At 40.1% G+C, this 23,410-nt stretch overlaps 1 protein-coding gene across 1 annotated transcript in view; it reads left to right on the forward strand.

Moving 5' to 3' along the window:
• The window catches only part of LOC117288943 (zinc finger protein 423-like), a 42,903-nt gene that overhangs the window by 4,015 nt on the left and 15,478 nt on the right, over window positions 1-23,410 (forward strand). Inside the window, exon 2 of the mRNA XM_033769820.1 lies at window positions 19,791-20,312. Within this exon, the coding sequence (XP_033625711.1) occupies window positions 19,791-20,312 (522 nt within the window). The remainder of the gene's footprint in view (window positions 1-19,790; window positions 20,313-23,410) is intronic.

Raw genomic sequence — 23,410 nt, forward strand, 5'->3', positions numbered from 1 at the left:
ACATTCCACGAGGGAGGATTGAAAATCAGATATGGGGACAAGTACTAAAATAGCGCAGACCATTATTGTAGCTGTTCAGTCGAGTTCGGAGCAAGTGGTATCTGCAATGGCGGTGCTTCTCGGAAAAGAATCGCTGGGCGGGCAATTGCCGATGGGCTGGTGATCACCTAGATGACAAGGTAATAAAACTTTGTAACGTTGAATTGTGTGCGTGACTTTGTGGTCTAAGAGAAGACACTTGGTTTTAAAAAATCTTTTCATTCGGGATCTGATTACGCAGATTCGGATGTCATATTCGGAATAGGCAGGGGCGCGACATGGTTGAGCGATTTTGTACACGCTGACGTGTATCTGTACTTTGAACTATTAAAAAAAAACTGAACACCGCCTACGCTTGCAGGCGTCAGCATCGAATTTACGTCAACATCAGATTGTTTGGACCCCTTTTGTGATCACGCATTAGTAATTGTTTAAAATTGAATCAGTGTGTTTTATGTAACAGCAATTAGTGCAATCATTATGGTTTAACACTACCGACCTGAAAATAGGTAGTTAAATTATGCTATTATTCATCGTGCCCATGTATCTGCGAGCCCTTTGAGTCCTTTTTGATATGCGTCTTCTTGTTGACAAACTTCCAGTTCCAATGATCAATAGACTCACTAAAAGAAAATGGTTTGTTTTCAGAAATTATTCAAATCTGCAGGGCTTGTTTACTTCACCATCAATTACACAGTGACAATCAATTCAGGTGTCGGGCTGCGACAAAAGATTAGTCAAATATGAGGATAGGCTTTATTGTGTACAACAAATGGGGGAAAGGCGAGCGTGACTTTTCAAATGCGGGGGCGGGGGCAGGGGGAGCTTGAGTTTTCAGAAATTATTCCAATTTGTTTAATTCACTATCAATTACACAGTGACAAGTGTTTCAGGTGCAATCACAAGGTTAGTCAATTTTGATTTAGAATAATACAATATTTTGTGTACAACAAATGGGGAAAAGAGACCGTGACTATTCAAATTAGGGTGGGGGGGGGGGTGGATGGTAGGAGGGGCTTCTTTTGTTTCCCCCAAATGCCCAACATGTACAAGGACCAATGAGCGATGTCCAAGTTGAAGTACGTAGCCCACAATTGGCAGAAGGGGTGTTTCAAGCACAACAATGTCCACGACCCCTGCCTTCATTTAGCTAAAAAAAAAAAACGTAATTAAGTTAATAAACATTAATAAGTTTGCCTTTTGAATTGACAGAAAAGGTGAATCTATTTTTGGACGACTAGGCACTATATTTAGATATTTTGGCAGGAGGTTATAAAACAACTTTGTGAATGGTGTTTTTGTGTGGTGTTGTATAAGGGCCGTACTAGACCTAGTTCTAGCCCTAGAGCGTGCAATCAGCTGTCGGGATTTCTGCACGACTAAAGACCAACAATAGCCCCCCCGAAAAGTGACCAAACATGGGACGAGAGCAATGCTAGGCCTTGAGTGAACCAACTGGGAAGTTCATTCCATTGTCAAACTCTCTGGATCCCAAGAACTGGAAATCTATTTTGAGCACTTTTGCCGAAGGCGTAGGATTTAAACAACAAGTTTCGTTGTCAGGAACCATCCAGCGTGACTGGGCCTTGACTGCAAATCAATCAAAAGAAATATCTTACAATAAGTCTGTTGGAGACCGGGTAATTCTAAAGAAACTTTTGTTGGTGAAAAGTGTCTTTGTCCGCAGAGTCTATTTTTGGAAGATTGGGGCTATTTTGGGCTAATTTATGCAGTTGCGCTTGGGGTTATTTGGCTATATTTTGGGAGTAATTTATTGTGACAGATATTGATGCGGGTAGTTTTCAAAGGGACTCCGCTTGCATTTTAACTACTGGTATATAATTAAATTTGTTTTTAAATTTGGAAGATGAGTTCACACAGTACAATCTCACTTTGGAGTCAACATCTAGTTGGTAAAGTGTGACGAAATAGGGTGTCGACTTTTGAAGTTGGTGAATGTTTTATTAGTCCTGTAATATTAATCTGCAGACTGGAGTTCTTGCAAGGTGAGTTCAGTTGTTATGATATGGAACCTTTTGTACTTTTTATATGCTTGATTTTTAGCAATTAAAGGAACATTACAGAATTGGTAAGAAAAAACCACAACTAAGATCACAGATATTTACAAAAAAAGCTTACATTACACTGTCTGATGATGGATAGTAGAATTAGAACATTCCTTGAAATATTTATGTCTGAAAGGTCATATTTTTTATATTTGATGAGAATTAAATAAAACTAATTTCCCAATAGGAGTTTATCGCTCAGTTAGCGTTTTAGTAACAAAAAATTGTGTTTTAAATCGATGCCATGCAAAGCAAATATGTAAATTCTGGTACAGTACAAATGTTTAGCTACATGTACAACAGTCTTGTGGACCCCCCCGCCCCAAGCCTAGCCTAGCAAAGTAAGTTCTATAACCAGAGGCTGAAAGCTACATGTACACGTAGGCCCAATTTCATAAAATTTCTGAAGTAAAGTAGTAATAGTAATAATACAAAGTTTTTATAAAGCGCACGGATCCTAGACACTGGATCAAGGCGCTAAAGAGAATTAACAATTTAAACAAATTAATGAGCTCTGAACATTTCAGTCTTCTGCAATTATTTGAATGTCATGATTGAGTCAGACTGGTGGATTTTTGGAGGGAGTTTGTTCCGTAGGTGGGGGCCTCTAAGTAAATTGCTCACAAATGTTATGCCTAGCAGAAATGAGCAGGATACCAGTTGCAAATTGTACATACTTTGTGGTAGTTTCTGCTGGTAACTTTATCCTGGTATTAAGCATAATGTTGTTGTACTAAGCTTCTTTTTGTGCTTTGAATTTTTAACTGCGCCTGTCACTGTCAGCATGGTGATTTGTACTTCACATGACACAGAAAGCAATGAATAGGCCAATATAACAGCCCTATAGGCTGCAAATTGTAACACTATGTACGTCAGGCCTATAATGCTGCACAAAAGCGACGGAGGCGATTGCCTCCAATCATGCCCTTGGTTGATCCAATCAAAATTAAAAAACTCCCCTTTACGAAGGAAAAAAAAGGCATCCTTGCCCTTTCAATAATAAAGCGCCAGACCTTTTTGTCATGCTGCCTTCATCTTGGTCATGTTTCTCGTATTGAATAAAAAAAAATGAATGCTAATAATCATTTTGCAAGTTGGGACCAGATTATTATGTTCTTCCAGCCTCGGTTTGGTAACATTGATACCATTGGGAGAAATTCAAGATGGCTGCACCATGATAAGGTCTATGCAGTGCCTATCTTTTATATGCCAGGTGTATGGAAAAACAAAATAATATTCTTTATCCGCATTGTAATAACTGCATGAAATAAAAATAAACCTTACCCAGTCAGTATAGATTTTAAAAACCCATACCCACCCAGATTCACTGCATGCCATGTCACTGTTTATGCACACATGGCAGCAACATTTTAATATGATTTGTCCATTTCCTGTACAGTGTTTAATGGTCTCCCTTTACCTGTCTGCCCAGACCCACAGTCCTGCTGCCAGTTATTTCCTGAATAGTAAAAGCGTAGTACTTTAGCCACACGACGAACGTCTGTAGACTCTGATTTCCTGGGATAATTTCTCGCCCTGACATCTCCCAACTGCGATAAGAGGGGAGTTTTTTCCCCTCAGACAGAGATATGTCATCATAGTTGTAGATATTGAATCTTAGTTAACGGTAGCCGTAGGTTGGGTTAGCGGGAAGGGTAGAGGTTACCAGCGGAGGAAATGGCCTTTGTTATCAATTTGACGAAACTTTTATAAATTAGTTTCTGTTTTGGGATTTTTTCCCCAGCTGCATTTACAGGATTTTTCTGCAAAACCCTTTTTTTTATAAAGGTATTAAAAAGTCTTGAAAACCCGGGTTACCTTCCACACTAGGATGGCTTTACCACTGATCTACCATGTACCCTGGCAAATGGGCAAACCCCAGGGATTAGTAGCCAACCCTACTCTATAGAAGGGTTCAGTGGTAAAAAGCCATGGGGTATTCTTGTATCGTGCAACTGAAACTCAGTAGAAGAGGGGCCTACAGGAGGCGTGGACACAACCTCGCTACCATGGGCAGCGCGCCCTATCACGCTAGCTCTGCGTACATCTCTAACCCCTGGGAGGGAAACTTCGATCCGTGTCTTTTATTGGCTATCATATATTGCGAAAAATGTGAAACGCCGTGCGTCTCCAAAAAGCTCTATACCCCAAAACTTGTGCTTATAAAGATGTACGTGTTCACTTTGTTGTGTCACGCAACACTGAACGCCAAGGCAAGGTTATGACTTTTATTACACACAGCGCATCCAGCGTGTGCGCGACTAACGCCCAACACAGAACGGATCAACCACAGGACTAATTGTAATATCCCTTATATGTGGATATTTTGGAGTTACACTTCCAGGGGTTATGATCGAGCAAGGCATGCTGGGAAAAAATGGCGCGGCGAGATAGATCACCCCTGGGAATGAGGTTGGCGTGGACAGTGCAAAAGCACATCAGGGTAACTGTGGGGTATAACAAAAACGCAGCTGGGGTGGGGTGGGGGGGGGAGGGGGCGTAGAGAAAGGTAAAAAGGGCTTTGGTGATGTAAAGTGCAGGGTCGTTGCAGCTGTCTGTCTGGTACAATGTATTTTTCAAATTAAAAAAACTGCGCGATGAAACGTGTGCATGATAAAAAAGGGAATGTGGTGAAGAGGTTTTTAACTAGTGGTTTAAACCCAACGAGGCCTGGTTCTTGATCATTACTAAGGGAATCAATGTGTGGTGAAGAGGTTTACAACTAGTGGTTTAAGCCCAACGAGGCATGGTTCTTAATAATTACTAAGGGAATCAATGTGTGGTGAAGAGGTTTACAACTAGTGGTTTAATCCCAACGAGGCCTGGTTCTTGATAATTACTAAGGGAATCAATGTGTGGTGAAGAGGTTTACAACTAGTGGTTTAATCCCAACGAGGCCTGGTTCTTGATAATTACTAAGGGAATCAATGTGTGGTGAAGAGGTTTACAACTAGTGGTTTAAGCCCCAACGAGGCCTGGTTCTTGATAATTACTAAGGGAATCAATGTGTGGTGAAGAGGTTTACAACTAGTGGTTTAATCCCAACGAGGCCTGGTTCTTGATCATTACTAAGGGAATCAATGTGTGGTGAAGAGGTTTACAACTAGTGGTTTAATCCCAACGAGGCCTGGTTCTTGATCATTTTACCGAGACGAAGTCAATGTAAATTATCAAGAACCAGGCCTCGGCGGGTTTAAACCACTAGTTGAATTCTTTCTTTGTTATTCACAAGGCTGTTAAAGGCAGTGGATACTATTGGTAATTACTCAAACTAATTATTAGCAAAAAACTTATCTTGGTAATGAGTAATGGGATGAGGTTGATGGAATAAAACATTGTGAGAGGCGGCTCCCTCTGAAGTGACGTAGTTTTCAGAAGAAGTAATTTTCCACAAATTTGGTTTTCGAAATCAAGCATCGGAAAGCACACAACTTCGTGTGACAAGGGTGTTTTTTCTTTCATTATTATCTTGCAACTTCGACGACCAATTGAGTTCCAACTTTCACAGGTTTGTTATTTTATGCATATATAGTGGAGATACACCAAGTTAGAAGACTGGTCTTTGACAATATTACCAATAGTGTCTACTGTCTTTAAACAACTGTGTCAAATACTTAACATCCTGTTAAAGGCCCAGGTTGTACTTTTGGTGGTTACTCCATAAGTTTTAGCCAAGAACTTACTTGCCAAAGAGCACTGGAGAGCTGTTGATATTGTAAATCATTGTTAGACATTACCTTCTTGAAGTAATAAGGGAATGAAAGGGTAGCAACGAGTTCTTAGTCCACCGATTCAAACCGGCAGGATCGCCTTTATCGCACGACCAGGATCCTCCAAGGTTTTAACTGGCCGATTAAGAACAACTTAATGCTTACTCTTTTATTCCCATCCATAAATGCAATTTCGATAAAAAGACGTAATAAGATAGGAAGCTTGGTAGCAGCTTATCTGATTCCCTACATGTAGCTCTGCACGTGTGGCAGTGCAAGTGCATTTTTATGAGACAGTTTTCAGATATGTACTTGTGCGCGTAATGCATCCTCGTATCCATGGGCTAAAAATGGCGCGCCTAGATCAATCAATCCAGCAAACGAGGTTGTGGGCTCACCCGCACAAATGTATCTGAAAACAACCGCTTATTTAACAGCTGCAGCTGGTCATTATCAACCGTTTAAACATCTAACATTGTTCATTCCATAATTTGAAACTGAGAACAGTTTCAGGCATGAATTCAGATGAATTGCTGTTGCAAGTCAGCTGATCAAGTCTGTTCTAGATCCAGTCCGCACTACAGGATTAGATAATAAATGTTGGTGCTGTCCCATCCAGTGACGTTGTATCTGTTGACTCATTGCAAATTTGAAAAGAGTATTGTGTTAATACGAGCCCAGTCTACAGTCTCTGACACTGAACCTGTACACTTCCCCCTCCTCCCCCGCTCATTGCTGAAGCCAACCATTGTATTCATTATTATTTTGTTATTCGCATCGCTGTTAAAGGCAGTGGACACTATTGGTAATTACTCAGAATAATTATTAGCATAAAAACTTACTTGGTGTCGAGTAATGGGGAGAGGTTGATGGTATAAAACATTGTGAGAAACAGCACCCTCTGAAGTGCCATAGTTTTTGAGAAAGAAGTAATTCTCCATGAATTTGATTTTGAGACCTCAGATTTAGAACTTGAGGTCTCGAAATCAACCATCTAAACACACACAACTTCGTGTGACAAGGGTATTTTTTTCTTTGGTATTATCTCACACATTCGATGACTGATTGAGCTTAAATTTTCACAGGTTTGTTATTTTATGCATATGTTGAGATACACCAACTGTGAAGGCTAGTCTTTGACAATTACCAATAGTGTCCACTGCCTTTAAACAACTGTGTCAAGTACTTGGAAATTCCGTTAAAGGCCCAGGGCGCACTTTTGGTGATTGCTCCACCAGTTTATACCAAAGAACTTACTTGATAAAAAGCATGCTGTTGATAATAGAAACATTGTTAGAGCTAATAATGTAGTTTTAGAGAAAGGCAATTTTTCATCCAAAAATTTGGTTTTGAGAAAGGCTTCAGGCATATGAATACAGAGGCATTATTGTCGCCAGTTAGCTGATCCAGTCTGTACTAAAGAGACTCTAGTCTCTGTTAGGCACCCCCCCCCCCAAAAAAAAGAGAAAAGAATACCAGTTGATCCTTTTTTGGTGACGCATCATTTTTTTTTTTTACTATTTGTTATTTTCAATTTTTCAACAATTAGTTCAACATTTTCAATTTTTTTATATTTTTATTTTGAAATCCATCTTTTCAAAGGGACTGGCCTAGGGACTTTTCTGAAACTAACGTATGCCTAACAGCAAATCTTTTTAGTGTATAATCTGATCCTATTAACAAATAGCTGTAAAATAAGCTTGCACTGGGTTCAAACGGAAGAATTGGTGGCCGGTTTGATTTGAAATACTTAGCGGGCACCTTGGAAAAAAATAAAAAAACAAAAACGCCCTCATCCTCCTCTTGTTGGAAAAATCCGGACGATCAACTGGTATTTTTTTTTAAATTTGGCCTAAGTTGATACTGAACTTCACCCTCCTCCCACGTTCATTGGTGAAATCTAACCGTTGTATTATTTATTTGTTATTTGCAATGCCATTAAACCACTATTAAAAGCTGTTAGAAACAACCCCCTTTGAAATAATGTTGTTTCAGAGAAAATGAGGTAATTTTTCTTCCCAAAATGTTGATTCTGAGAAAGGTTTCAGGCGTTAAGCCTCTCAGGCATCTGAAGCAGCAAACAAATTTTCTTTCACTATTTTCTTGGAGCTTTGATGACCAATGAGTTTTCACAGGTTTGTTATGTATTATGTTGGGATAGTGAGGATGCTGGTCTTTAACAATAAGCAAAAGTGTACATCCCTTTACCTAGGCACAATAATGTGTGCACAATTGTGTTGTATTTTTCTTTTTTTACAAAGAAACCTCTTAGCCAGACATTATGTACACATTGGGGGGAAAAACATTGTACAAGATTGATATGCATCGATAATTGTGTGATAGGTTCCGTGATGTTTTGTTTGAACATTGCACAAGGTTGCTGATTGGTGAGACTGTTTGTAAAATTACCGCAAAATGAAAATAATTGATTTTTCCCCCTTCAAATTATGAGTTATAGTTCATGTTGGTTGTGATCGTTACTATTGGCTCAAAATCACAAATCTTGTGAACACAAAATCTTGCTAAGCACAGAGAAATCTTGTATCTTGTCTTCGGTAGCAAAATTGGGTTACTAGTCAATATTCTATTAAGTTTATACCTTGTTGTCACTGGTGCTCTACTCATTATTTTGCTTAGTAAAGAAACCTGCAAAGCAGTATTTTGCTGCTATACAGCTTTGTGAAACTGGAACCGGGCCGAATGTTAAATTTACTAGACAGACGGGTGGTCCAGTGTGTGTTTAGAGCCTTGCCCATGTTGGTAGAAATGCAACTTAAAAGTCACTTACGGTGAAAGAGCGAAAATTTCACTCTCTTTTTGTAATACCAAGTGTCTTTGGAAAGTGCAAGTCAGTCGTTGTCACCCTTTTTGGGTGAAACTGGAATGAATTCACTCTAAATCGAGTTGAAATAACCCGTCTTTCCCCCTTTAAATGAGATGCCGCCAATGGCTCTTTGCAAGAGCAAGTAGTTTTTCACCCTTTTACGTTTAAGAAAGTGGACATGAGCGTTCCATTCTCTATGATAAAACACAGCCGCACCTTACAGCACCGTCCTATACTCAAGTTTTCTCTAATGCGATAAATGACTCCAGTGCAGTATGGTTTTGATTCTCATTTACGCGCCAGGAAGGAAACCTTGTGTATTAATTTCCTTCATGACACTTGCGACTGGTCCACAGAGGGAACCACCTGCAAGGGGGGGGGGGGGAGGTGGGAGGTTTCAAATGCAGCTCAGACCCAGGGCGTGTCTCTCCCTGCTACATACGCACATGCACAGATTGGGTGTGATGTCAACACTGGGGTGTCGCCAGACTGTGTTGTAGGTAGTGGAGCTTTGCTCAACCGGATATGGGGTAAAGTAGCTTTTCAAGCTGTGGAGTGGTGTAAAAGTTTAATCCGTGCTAAACTTGAAAAAGAGTAATTCAGGGAATGGTTTCTTTTAGCAATTTTGCATCGCGAAAAATGTAGAAAAACCAGAAAATATTTTGCACACTGAATGCCAATATTGAGTAGCAAATTGTGATTTTTGAGTGGCAACTGATACATTTTGTGCAGCATTTTTCTCTGATATTGTACAAGGGAAATCGATCACTAGGTGTACATGGACATGTAGATTGCACCGCAAGTGCCCTGATGGCCCTATACATGTACGCTTAACCTAGTGTTACATCCTTCGGGGTAACATTTTGGTTTCGAAAAACCTTTTGTCGAAACTGTGTCAGGAAAATAGAATATTCATGAGGTACACAATAAAAAGAAAGAAAGAAGAATGCAAAGATTCATATTATTTACAATGTATAAGTGATGGCCTTATCTGTGAATCTTCTATTGAGAGAGGGCTTGATTTCAATAACTGTTTGAACAGCTAAGTAGAGAGCTGGGTTTTCCTTTCCATACGTTCTGGCCCCCTTTCCTACAGTGTATCTCCGAACTGAATCTGTTTATCTTTGAGATGGCGTTTTTGTTCAGGAAGATGACATTGGTTCAAGTAAAAAAAAAAAAAAAAAAAAAAAAGGGATTGTCAGACTTTTATAAAAAAAGGTAGGTTTGATGTGCAAATAAGGTGAGCTTGATGGTAGGATTAAAAAAAACCACTCCCTACATGGAAATTTACAGACGCTGACATTTTTGTTGCAAGTAGTGCACATTACAACAATAATTTTCATTGTTAATTACTATGATTTGCCTCTCCCTACTGACTAGCACTATTTACCTTGACCCACTACTACAAAAGGCTATTAATTGTACATAAAAGGGAATTAGGGTGGAGTTTTGTTCAGTTTCTAGAAAATCCCTGCTCACACATCTCTCCAATGGAAACACATGCCAGTTTTCAAGGGCATGTATTAGGCCTATAGAACAATAGAGAGAGAATAGGACACAAGGAAGTAATGCCCCATTTTTCTTGCCAAGGTACATTAACTTCCAAGCTACAGTTAACGATAGACAAGTTAACGATAGACAAGTTATGGGTTATCTTTGTGTGTGTTTTTGTGATTGATAAAGTAACAAAAAAAGCTGTCCACTTGTTAGATTTTGGATGGCCAGGAGTGCTGGACTTATTACCAAGCCCGACAGACAATGACGCACGCTTTGCCAGTGTGACCGAGACCCATGTATTTTTAGACAAAGACAAAGATTCTACTCTCTGTCGGAGATGTGTGCATCTGCTCCCAGTGACTGTCCAGATTTGTAGTATTTTTTCCCCTTTCGGAGCTGTAGTGCGTCAAATTATTTCCTGGGCCGCCGATAGATTAAGACTCCCATTCCTCTAGGTCAGAAAACTGTCTGGGCTTTTGGTAGTGGGTAGACGCTCACGTGTACATGTGGTCTTGGGGGTCTTATTGCAGGAACGTATACGATTGCTCATTTTTGGGGGATACAAGAAGGAGGGCATCCTCACCCTACACTGACTTCTAAAAGGTGCACTGGTCCTGGTTTTATTTTGTTACCAGTTCACATCCACGGAGCAAGGCTCGTCTGGCCCAGTGGGGTCGTTGGATTGGCAGCGGTGAAGTGTAAGTACAAAAAGCCAGGCGGTAGATTTTGTTGTACGGCTGCGCCCATTTTGAAAAAGGTTTGAAGTAAATTGTTCTGCTGAGCGAAAAATGGTAAGGACACCAGTCACAAATAGTATACCTTACAATCTATTTTGGCTGGTAACCTGTTTCTGCTGAGCAAGGTCTTTCTGTGCTAAACAACTTGCTCTGCTTCAAAGCTTTCGGAAATCGGTCCTGTGGCGACCAAATATTTACGCTTACTTTAGCAGAAAAGTGTGCGTCAACAAAAATAGCTATAGCTAAGTAGTTTCGTCATAAAAAAAAATAATGACATGGTGTGCAGGGCTTGAATATTTACATTGGACCACAGGTCATTAGTTTTGTTAGGCCAGTAAACTTTCGACTGAAGTCCAGCTGTTTTTTAGTTTTTATACTTAATAATAACAATAATAATTACTATATTTACAAAGGGCCAAGTATTTACCAATGGTGAGTGGGACGAAGTTGAATTATCATATGAGACCTAATACTTTAACAAGGTGCTTTGGCGCATAATGCTGCCAATCCAGCCAGGAACACCGGGGCATACCCCTTCTCTTTTTGAAAAGTGATTGGGTTCTTTTAAGCGCGTTACACAATACAAGGGACCAACGGTTTTACATTACATCCACAGGACGAAGGAATGGTGAAGTGTCTTGCTTAAAGGCAGTGGACACTATTGGTAATTACTCAAAATAATTATTAGCATAAAACCTTTCTTGGTGACGAGTAATGGGGAGAGGTTGATGGTATAAAACATTGTGAGAAACGAACTCCCTCTGAAATTCCATAGTTTTCGAGAAAGAAATAATTTTCCATGAATTTGATTTCGAGACCTCAGATTTAGAACTTGAGCTCTCGAAATCAACCATCTAAACGCACACAATTTGTGTGACAAGGATGTTTTTTTCTTTCATTATCTCGCGATTTCGATGACCGATTGAGCTCAAATTTTCACAGGTTTGTTATTTTATGCATATATGTTGAGATACACCAAGTGAGAAGACTGGTCTTTGACAATTACCATAAGTGTCCACTGCCTTTAAGGACAAAAGTGTCATGACTGGGATTCAAACCCACACTCTGAATTCGGTGCTCTTAACCTCTCGGCCACGACACTTCCACAATATCTAGCTATGTATTACAACTTGAGCGAAGGACTTGGCAACTATTAAACTTTGTGTGTGGATTGGTCTTGCACGCCCCTCCCCCAGAGGCAATGTATTGGGGCCACCTAGGTCAAAATGTCACCAGACTGGCTAGCTGGGCATTAGTGTTCTTCTTAACCTACTTTTAGTTTTTTCAAGTAGAGACTGGTATAGAATATCAATAATTATACTATAGCAATATTTTCCAAACGTAACTCGACTGTGTTTCTGTGGTGATGCCTCTTGAAAAGTGCATTGCACCGAATGTTGCCTGTTTCGTACAAGTGGGGGAAAAAGTCACAAAATGTCACAAGCAGATAAAGACCGTCTCAAGTTTCAACTTATTTTGTAGTAATTCTATCCCCTAGAGTTTGGTAATGTCGGGGAGAAGCTCTTTCCGAGCTCCTCGACCAAGAAAACCCAGCAAAATCTGACTCTTGTTGACCCTCTTTGTCTGGTATCCTGTACATTAAAGCCTACTTGTACACAGGTACAAAAGAGGACAGATTGTTTTTTCTTCAAGGCTCAATTTGATTTTGATATAAATTGTAGAGCATGTCCCAATTTCATTTATAAAGCTCGTAAGGCACAAAAGCAAATTTACTTTCAGAGCATTTTTACTATGTAACATCTTGGTTTCCTCTTGACAAAGCAATAGACCCTTCCCATGAAATAGGTTGATTGCACATAGCGCCTGTACAGGGAACATCGCGCTGTTTTGTATACTGCTAATGGGTGCGTGACACAGACGCGATTGCGCGTTTTTCTTAGTGCACAACTCTATGGCGTTTGTACGCATGCATGAATGTGATGAGCATATTTCACGGGAAGGGTTTATTGTAGGGCCTTGAATTATAGAGAGGTCATGACCTTGTTGCCCTGCTCTTGGCCTTGGTGCCCCTTTAGTGTTTCACATAGCATACAAGTAGACTTGAAGATGCCCTTGAGAAAATGAAAATGGCCTTGCAACCTTGCCCACTAAAAAAGAAGAAAACAAAAAAGGAGGCGGCCTCTCCAACATTTACTAATTCAATTTTGTTTTATTAGTACAAAATGGGGGATCATGTTGGCTCAGTTGGTTCACATCCCACCATAGACTGGAGCCTTGCATTTGGATTGAGTTTTATTGAGTAACAACATTGCAGGGATGTGATTTTTTTTAACCCTAATTCCTAAAAAAAAAAAGCTTTTTAGTTTGAAATTTTGTAATTATTTTTTTTTATAACTTTGATCAAAATCATAAGAAAATGAAGACTAAAGCATATGGAAATCCCCTGAATGCAGAGTAGGGCTTTTTAAGGCAGTGGACACTATTTGTAGTTACTCAAAATAATTATTAGCATCAAACCTTATTAATTGGTAAAGAGTAATGGGGAGCTGTTGATAGTATAACAAAATTGAGTGAATGGCCCGCTCTTACATGTAAGTGACGTAGTTTTATAGAAAGGAGTCATTTTCCACGAACTTGATTTTGAGACCTCAGATTTAGAACTTGAGGTCTCGAAATCAAGCATCAGAAAGCACACAACTTCATGTGACAAGAGTGTTTTTCTTTTATTATTATTACGTAACTTCGATGACCGATTGAGCTCAAATTTTTACAGGTTTGTTATTTCATGCATATAAATGTTGAGATACAGCAAGTGAGAAGACTGGTCGTTGACAATTACCAACAGTGTCCAGGGTCTTTAAAGCATATATGGAACACCCCGGATTGCTGAGTAGGGCTTTTGAAAACAAAGATATTTTAGGTAGGCTTCGAAACAACAAGTTTCCAGGCTCGCAAGCTTTTACGCTTAAGGCCCGGTCCCACTGCAGCGATAACGAGAACGATAACGATAACAACGGACAAAGAACGCATTGAATTGGTTGAATTGCTCTACGCAGAATACGCACACGCTCATTCAACCAATAGAATGCGTTCTCTTTGCGTCGTTATCGTTATCGTTCTCTTGATCGCTGCAGTGGGACCGGGCCTTTACACTCATAGTTAGTTCAGTTTTTGTCCCACCCTGTCGACACATCCCTGAAACTGAACAATTCCTTTTCATCATATTACTGCATGCACTGTTGGATGTGTAATACAACAATACTCTATTATTTGGTTTCACACATTTAACACGGATGTGTGCAAAGCGATGTATGTTTGGCATACTTTCTCCGAGTCCTGTGAAAAAAAAAACCTCACAGGCATTATTACTCAAGCGAGATTCGCACCCATAACAAAAGTATATATGTATGTTTCTTAGTTCATTCATGAGAGAATCAGTTTCAGGGACCAAGTCTCAAGAAGAAATTTGCCATGATTTATAAACCATGATTTGTAGAAGAAATATGCCATGATTTGAAATCATTAAAGGATTTGTTGTTCAGAAGGAAATGCAGTTTTTTTAAAACAGTATTTTAAAAGCTTAAATCCGAGTGGAAAATTACACTTATAAATCTCCGTTGATGCCATAAATTCGCTCTTCTTTCACACTGCTTGATATTTGTTTTTTTTGTTGCCTTCTTAGAAAGTGAAATTCCCTACACAGTTAAAAGAACCTCAACCCACCTCCCAAGCAGGGTATGGTTTGACATTGATCCCATGTTCTATACATGGGTCCATAGAGGATGGGTCAATGCTAAATTGAAATGTTGAAGTCTGAAAAGATCAATCACTGACACAGATCGGACCCATTTCCAACACACAGATTTGTTGGACCCATTTCCAACACACAGATTTGTTGGACCCATTTCCAACACACAGATTTGTTGGACCCATTTCCAACACACAGATTTGTTGGACCCATTTCCAACACACAGATTTGTCATTTTCCGAAAGGCCTTTTTCTCTGTCAATTTTTTCTCATTTGAATAAGATTATGCAATAGGTGGACTTCTAAGCCCGATTTTATAGACATGATAGAGCGGCTTAAGCACAACAAATTAGCTTAGACCAATAAAATGTTGCTTACCAGAATAAAAATGTTGTCTATCAGCCAAACTACCATGTCACATGTACAATTTGTGACTGGTATCCTGCTTACTTCTGCGAAAATCTGCTTTTAATTCTGCTTATAATAAGGACACAGGTTGTTTGACTCTTGCAAGTGTACTGATAGTTTTTGTTGTGTGCCTGGAAGAGGGGCATAAAGGCTCTATGACATTCATCCAGGCTGGTACATTTTGTCTATGTAAAAAAAAGCTGTAAGCAAACAAATAGCTTTGAGGAAAAAAGGCGTAACTGTTACATTTGTCTGGCTAGGATTGCCCCAAAGGCATGTTTTCCCATTCCCATGCAGAATATTAACCTTCAAATAATGACTTATGAATGGCAGAAAATCGATCAAACTTTCATGCTAGGCCTTCTTGAAACTCAATTTTTCACCTTAATTTATTAAAACCCTTTCTCCTGTACATGTCTTTGTTGTGAATATCCTTCCAGGCGCTCAAACAATTTCCATACCTTGACAGAGCATGGGGTACATGTAGCTTCAACGTCATCCATCTCTGAACTTCTCCAGGGATTTGGAATTCACAAAGAGATTTGGCTACATATCTAAGCAATAATGTTCCAGTCTTCATTTGATCCATGGGTCGTATTTTCTTTTTTGTTTTGTGACAAACAGAAAAACAATCCCTTCTAGGGATACATAAATTGTCATCTTTTTATCTTTTTTTTTATGTGTGTGAGAAATCGAGTATTTAACCCAGCTGCCATGATGGAAGTTTGTCCTTAAAGTCAGACGATTCCCTTGGTGTTTTTTCTTAGACTGATCATATTTAAAGAGTCCCAAAGTCTGTCGTCCGTTTATGAATGTTGCATCCAGAGATGTAGTTTGTTTCTCGCAGTCACCTTGCTAAAATGGGGAATGGATTTGACTTTCTTGTGAAAATATGGTGACAGTTTGTTGCTGTTTGCTTAGGAAAGGTCTTGGGTTTGAATCAATTCCCACATGAGGGTTTTGCTTGTGTTTTTGTTTGTCTTTAAAGAACTCGGGAAAGTACTCAGTGCAGTGCTTAGTACACGAAACAAACAAAAATAAAAAACAAAACCCCTAAACAGAAAGGCTCGTTGTATTCCAGATACTCACTGTGGCATTGACCAAACTAAAGAATCAACAATTTGCAAGGCCTACTTTGTAAAGCTGTTTATACTGCTCAGCAATCTTGTTTAACCACCTCCATGGTTTAAAGCCATTACACACTTTCGGTACAGGGAAAAAAAAAAAGGTTCACAGATTTACAAATAATTTACAGGGTTTACAGAAGGTAATGGTGAAAGACTTCTCTTGAAATATTGTTCCATGAAATAATTTACTTTTTGAGAAAACATTAAAACAATATCAATTCTCAATAGCGAGAATGACAGATTTATTTTAAACACATGTCATGACACGCGAACATGCAGAAACAAGAGTGGGTTATCCCATTATTTTCTCCTATCTCAGATGACCGATTGAGCTTTAAATATTCACAGGTGTTCATTTATATATAAGTTGTGATACACAAAGTGTGGGACTTGGACAAAAACTGTTTACCAAAAGTGTTTATGGCTTTAACTGAGAAGAATTTTGTGTAACTTTGGCTGCTTACCTGTTTCTGCTAACCAAGATTGTATGTGGTTTGAAAAGAAATTGTGCTTTACCCACACACAGGCTTTAAATTAAATCAAAATCGGGCCTAGTTTTGAATAATTACCTTGAGATGTGGAAGTTAGTTAATTATTAAAGGGAAGGTACACTATTGGTAATTGTCAAAGACCAGTGTTCTCACTTGATGTATCTCAACATATGCATAAAATAACAAATCTGTGAAAATTTGAGCTCAATTGGTTATCAGAGTCGGAAGAAAATGATGAAAGAAAAAACACCCTTGTTGGACGAATTTGTGTGCTTTCAGATAGGAATGAAAGACATCAGCTAGAAGTCTTTTATTATTTGAGTGAGAAACTACCTGTATTTCAAAATCTATGCTACTACAGAGGGAGCCGTTTCTCACAATGTTTTATACTATCAACAGTTCTCCAATGCTCGTTACAAAGTCAGTTTTTAAGTTAATATTTGTTTTTAGTTCTACCAAACGGGTACCTTCCAAATGTGTATGAGAAAATTATGTCGAGAGAACACAAATTTTTAAGTACAGAGTATTAAAATACTACAGAATAATCCAATACAGAAGACAAAATTAATATTCAAATAAAAATACAAAATACTCAAAGACTACAGAATATCAAAAGTTAGGACTCAAAGACTACACATTCAAATACAGAATACTCTTTCTATAGAATACAGAATATCCAAAAACAGACTACTCAAACCCTACAGAATATTTGTGTAGTCAATACAATGTGAGTAAACTGTGGAATCGCCCGGAGTAACGTAAAGTGGATGTGTTGTGTAACGGGGCGACACAACAACATCGCCATAGTGATCAATTTCAGAATGCACATAGAGAATATGTTCTCAGTGCATTCGGAGAGTACACATGTGTACAGCTTAACATATCAAAACTCCTAACTCTTTCCCCCAATGTTTGCTTCTCATACTCCTTTTTTGCAGGGGTTGCTGTTCCCAAGAACCCTCAGCTTGGCCTTCCATCTCGTTTGTGTGGTAATCATGGCCGATAGGCAGACACATTCACTGATCCCTCCCTAGGGGGCCCAAAGCTAGGCCAAAGCTCTCCTACGCAGAGTCACCTGGCCCCCGCCATTGCCCCGTCTCTCTCTCTCTCTCTCTCTCATACCGTTCACCCCCTCGGATTGGAAAATCTGGCTGTTTTCTTGTCTCCTTTTCCATCCACCGCTGTCACATCTGCACAGCAGATTTCCCAGGCCTGAAAATGTAATTTTAGTTGTTTGCTTCAGGCTTCGCCGGGCCCCCCTGGGGAGAAGCCCGGCCTCCCCCAGGAGCCTCTTAGCCAGTGCCGAGCGAAGGTTATAATGCAGTCTGTATCACTCAGACCTGGGCTTTCAGATCCAAGCCAGTCAACAGCCAGCGACTGTGCCTCCCCTGGGAGAGGCATGAATACTGTAGCTCCAATTTTCAATCATTTCTGGCCAAGTCCCAGCGGAGACCTAAATGTAATTTGCCACCATCAGCAGGATATAAGCCAGGTCCATTTCCATTTGCTAGTGGTCCACGGGGAACCTCGCCGGGCCCAGTTGCAGCCGCAATTGTCTTCTTTATCTCAGAATCCTACGCTCCCCGGGGTCCCATGCTGGTTCAGCCTGCAATTTCGCAAGCTCCGTCGCCCCACTGGTCTCCTCTTCCTTGCCAATCTGATTGCCTCGCCGGGTCCTGTGGGATTCGGCCTCTTCGTCATTGTGGCCTACTTCACTGGTGACCCATCTCCCCTTGGGCAAGTGATCCACCATAGCCAATACAAGGACTGGGGCCCCGCTATACCTAGAGAAACAGTGTACTGGGCACGGCCCCAATTTAATTTCATAGCAAAAAATACCCCATAAAGCACTTCTGCATAATAATGCAAATGAACATGTACCTGTATTCACATAACCTAATATGCATATTTCTAGGCTGCTGAGTTTAAACCTCTAAAGACAAGTCGGTAACATCAGCCTTTAGTACACAGATCATATATTCCCGATGATTGCCCTGTGCTCCCATTTCATAACATATATCCAACAGAGACTAAATTCACATTTTATTTTTCTTTAAAATATATTTCCATATATTTCATAACAACACAAAATTCATGTTTCTCACAACCAGGCAGTCACCATCAATAATACTGTAAATGCATGGCGATGTTTTTGTTACAGCCTAATTTTTTTAAGGGCACTTTTTCAAATGCATCTTTTGCCACTCAAAGAGAAATGGACAGTAACATTTTCCCAAGCAAGACTTGGCTCCTTGCCACGCCCAAGCACTCAAAGACACTGTCCGTGCAGACTTGGTGTGTTGATCGCCCACTTGCGCAGCCTTGTGGCTGGGCAACCTTTAGCCTTGCTGCCGTGTATAATCTCACTAAGTCCACCTGAAAAGGATGCTGTTACACACAGCTTGACCTATCTAGGGATGTCCACCATGGGACGCCTTCTCTACATATTGGTCAAATCCAATAATGGAGTGTCTGTTTCACTCGCTGATGAGCATAATAACGTAATTGTCTTGTAAAATTCTATAAGAAAAACTTTCCAATGTAAAACGTGGAGTCACAGTTTGCTGGGGGAAAGAACACAACTTGGTGTAATTTTGCCCCCTAAACTGATTTTATTTTAAATGTTAATTTCAGATAACTTCTTCCTGTTATTTATACATGTATGCAGACTTCAGACCAAATGGCCAATAAATAAAGTGGAGTCACTGTTGGCTAGGGAAAGAAGACAAGTTGGTGTCATTTTGCCCTAAAAGAGATCATCCAAAGTGGGATTTTTTTTCTAATTTTAATTTCAGATAATCATCTTTAGGCACTTTTACCTGCACAGTGCAGACTTTATGAAGGACTTTCCATTGTATGCAATTCAGCCTATACAATGGTTGTATGGTACAAGTGTACAGTTTTCCGTGAAAAGAAGACAACATTTTGTAATTTTGGTCAAAAAAATGTTTCCACTCACTGATTAGCATATGTTATGATATTATTGACAAAAGGCAACTTTGTTTGTCAAAAACAGACTTTATGAACAACTTTAATTTGTATACAATTAGGCCTACATGTTTACAATGAAGTCATCATGTAAGCCTCTGTCGGCTGCGTCGGCCGGAAGACCCAACGATCAAAGAGAGGTTGATTACCGCTCCCCCTCCTCGGTCAGTGTGCGTGAGTCGACCCAGTTGAAGGTCAAGGCACCGACAAGGCCAAGAAAGCCGGTGCCGGGGCAACGACCAAGAGAGGAAGGGCGAAAGGTGGCTCTGGTCCAGAGCGCACCGCCCACTCTCCCAGCACCGCCTCGGGGTCTCTGAAGCCGGAGGGCAGTCCCCCTCCGCACGGCTCAGAATACCCGGCCCGCACCGACACCGTGGATTCCCCCACGACGGCTGGTGACGGCCTTTTGCGAGGTTTGAAGACCCACAAGGCACCCCCCCTCGCCATAGGCTGTGGGGCGCTGGCCATGGGGAGAAGGATTATGGGTGCGGAGTCGGGTACCTGGGACTCCCCCGGGATACCCCACTCACAGGGCCCGCCCTCGTCTTCGGGTTTCACCCGTTGCTCGGGCATCCCTGTCACTCAGGTTTCCTCAGAGAGAGCCTCGGATTCGTCCCGTGAGCGGGTACCGAATAAGCAGCAGAAGACCAGAAAAGACCGTCATCTTCGGTCGTCTGACGACTCCTCACCTGACTGCCATAGGAAACATCATCGGGGTAGCGAGTTATTTGTAAATCTGTGAACTTTTATTTTTTTTTCTGTTTCGAAAGTTTGTTAAAAGAACAGAACCACCTGTTTCAGTTGGGCAACTGCCAACTTTTTATCAGGAGAAATGGTGTGGGACATGGACAAAGGAAACATTTGAATGGAGTTTAATTTAAGAGTATTGTGTTTAGTGCAGTATAGGTCGTGCACTTGTTTGTTGTTAATGAAGGTGCAATAGCACTCCTCACTATGATGCCACTGTAGCTCAAAACACCAGGGCCTCTTATTCATAAAGCTTGCAAGCATAGCAAACCTGATTAGCTAAACAAGATAACCACTCAAAATACCATACACTTACCATAGCTGTGATTGGTACCCAACTAATATCTCACTTATCAAAGAAATTTACCAAGCAGTATGTTCTGCTTAACAGCTTTATGAAAGCTGGGCCTCCGGCTCAATTTCATTTAGCCTGCAGAAAGCACAAAAATTTTGGTAGCACAGAACAATCTAACTTGCTTACAACAAAAACTGGTCACCAGCAACAAAATTCCATGAAGTTTACATTGTTGGAACTGGTGCCCCATTTGCTAAGCAGCATTTTCTGCTTAATAGCTTTATGAAATTTAGTGGACCCTGGATATCGGACAAACTTTCCACCGCTTGCGTGATCACCCTGACGCACCAGACTATAGTCAGGTAGTTGTACAGTACAGACGAGTAAACATAAGGCTTGGACATGTACATGTACATGCTGGTACAATAGTGAAATTTAACACCTTGTCTGAGATTGGGGTACTGAGCTATTATTTTTAATAGCCTTAGTGTGAAGTGCTATTAATTGCATATTTATTGTATTATATTTGCATAATATACAGCTACTGCTTTGAAAGGTGGTTGATAACATTAAATAATTTTACATTTTGTAATTTTTTTAAATTGAGGAACACATGAAATGACACATTATTTTATTTATGGAAGTGCAACCTCAATCTCATGACAAAGTTTTCATCATAGAGAACCTACAAAGAATAGCATATAATTATGAGAAGAATGGTTACATAAATTTTCACAGATTAGCACACATGGTACATGGTACAAAGATGGTCATGGTGGAAAACTTCCCTTGAAATAATATAATGTACTTGCTTTGAAATCCCTTATTTTTCGAGAAATTAGCAAAACAATTGGTTTTGATTTTGCAAGTTTATTTGAAAAGAGTGAAAACATTTAAGGTTTTTCCCCACTTTTTTTCTTCTCATGTCTCCGGTGACCGATTGAGCTTAAACTTTCACAGCTTTGTTGTTTCATTGGGTCTCATGGAGATTTTGGTGGTCACATTAAGTGTGGATATTGGTCTTGGTTTGTACCAATGCTAAACATGCAATTTTAGTTCTGCAGTCAAAATAAGTAACGGTGATGTTAGGATGCTATTTCCTTGCCCGAGTCAGTAGTTCAGACGGAGATTAAACCAATCAAAGTGTCTGATATGAGTCACATGGTAGCAACGTGTTTCCTTCCTCCATGGTAGTGTACAGAGCACACTTGCAATGTAGGAGATCATGTATCGTTACCACTGGGTGTGGTTTTATGAAATATCGAAACCAACATGCTTCGAGCATGTGGAGACTAAAGACTGCACAAAAGGGGGGCTGTTTTTACAAGATGTTAGTAACGGAATAATGAAATGTCCACCGCAGGACAGAGTCGCGCCCCCTGTTGTGTTTCACGGCCCCCTGTAAGGACCAGGGTCAGTAACGCAATCATTGTCCCGCTGCGCCAAGAAAATATCTGCTCCCAGCGTCTCGCTGATCCAGGCCCTGGAAATGCAAGAGTCTAAGCACCCCCCATTGGGAATCCTAGCCCCCTGGGCAGGTCATGTGTGACCATGTTAGTCTGGAGTAGTGCATTCACAGCGTGGGGGGATCCGTAGGATTCAGGGACTGCTTTGTAGGGGTCAGGCCAGGTAATTGAGGCTGTGGGTCTGGTTGATTAGCGTGGGCTGTCTGGGCCTGCATGCAGGGGGACCCCCCTTGGTCTTTCAATGTTGAAAGTAATTTTGCATATTGCCAGGAAGTCTGCCCCACAGTTTCATTGATTGTAAGAGATTGCAAAAGTAATACAAACAAGAATCCAGTCCTGCAATACACTTGTATGCATAATTATGATTAAGGCCAAATATTACATCACTCATATGAGTGAAATTACTATAATACACATTCCCGCCATTTTCCAGTGAATTAATGTCATCAAGTTCTATGAGTGTTTCGCCCATAGACTCTTGTCCATTCTGTGATCTTATTAAAGCCATTGGACCCTTTCGGTAAACAGTATTGTCCAAGGCACACACTTCGTGTATCACAACTTCTATATCAAATAACAAACCTGTGAAAATTTAGGCTCAATCGGTCATCCGAGTCGGGAGAAAATAACGGGAAAACCCACCCTTGTATCCGCGCGTTTCACCGTGTCATGACATGTGTTAAAAATAAATCTGTAATTCTCGCTATCGAGAATTGATATTGTTTTACTGTTTTCTCAAAAAGTAAAGCATTTCATGGAATAATATTTCAAGAGAAGTCTTTCACCACTACCTTCTGTAAACCCCGTAAGTTATTTGTAAATCTGTGAACTTTTTTTCTTTTTCTTGTACCAAAAGGGTCCAATGGCTTTAACACAATATCTTCTTCTAAATTACATGTCGTTTCACTCAAGATTTCCTTGAAATGTTTCAACGAAATTTCTGAAGTCATGGTCATTATATTTGTCATCAATTCAGTCATATTGATTTTTGTGTGTTTTTAATTGAATTTGTTTTTCATATCACGGGATAAATCTCAGCTGCAGTGTAGGTAAATTTATAAATAATTTTGAGTTGAGCAAAGCAAAATAACCAAAGCCGGATTTGAACCAGATGAACGTGCCTGCACTCTACCAACTGAATTGAATCAAGCCCTATCTCGGTGGTGTCCCTATACATGTAGAGTGTCAATATCTGTTTTCAAGGGTGCCAGTCAGAAGCCATACAACTAGACTGGGCCGCTGTCTTTATCCGCAAGGATAAAGACAGGTACCTGCTACTCAGATCCAGTTATTCCATTGGATACAA

Source organism: Asterias rubens, chromosome 4 (assembly GCF_902459465.1).
Source record: "Asterias rubens chromosome 4, eAstRub1.3, whole genome shotgun sequence".
Lineage (NCBI taxonomy): Eukaryota > Metazoa > Echinodermata > Asteroidea > Forcipulatida > Asteriidae > Asterias > Asterias rubens.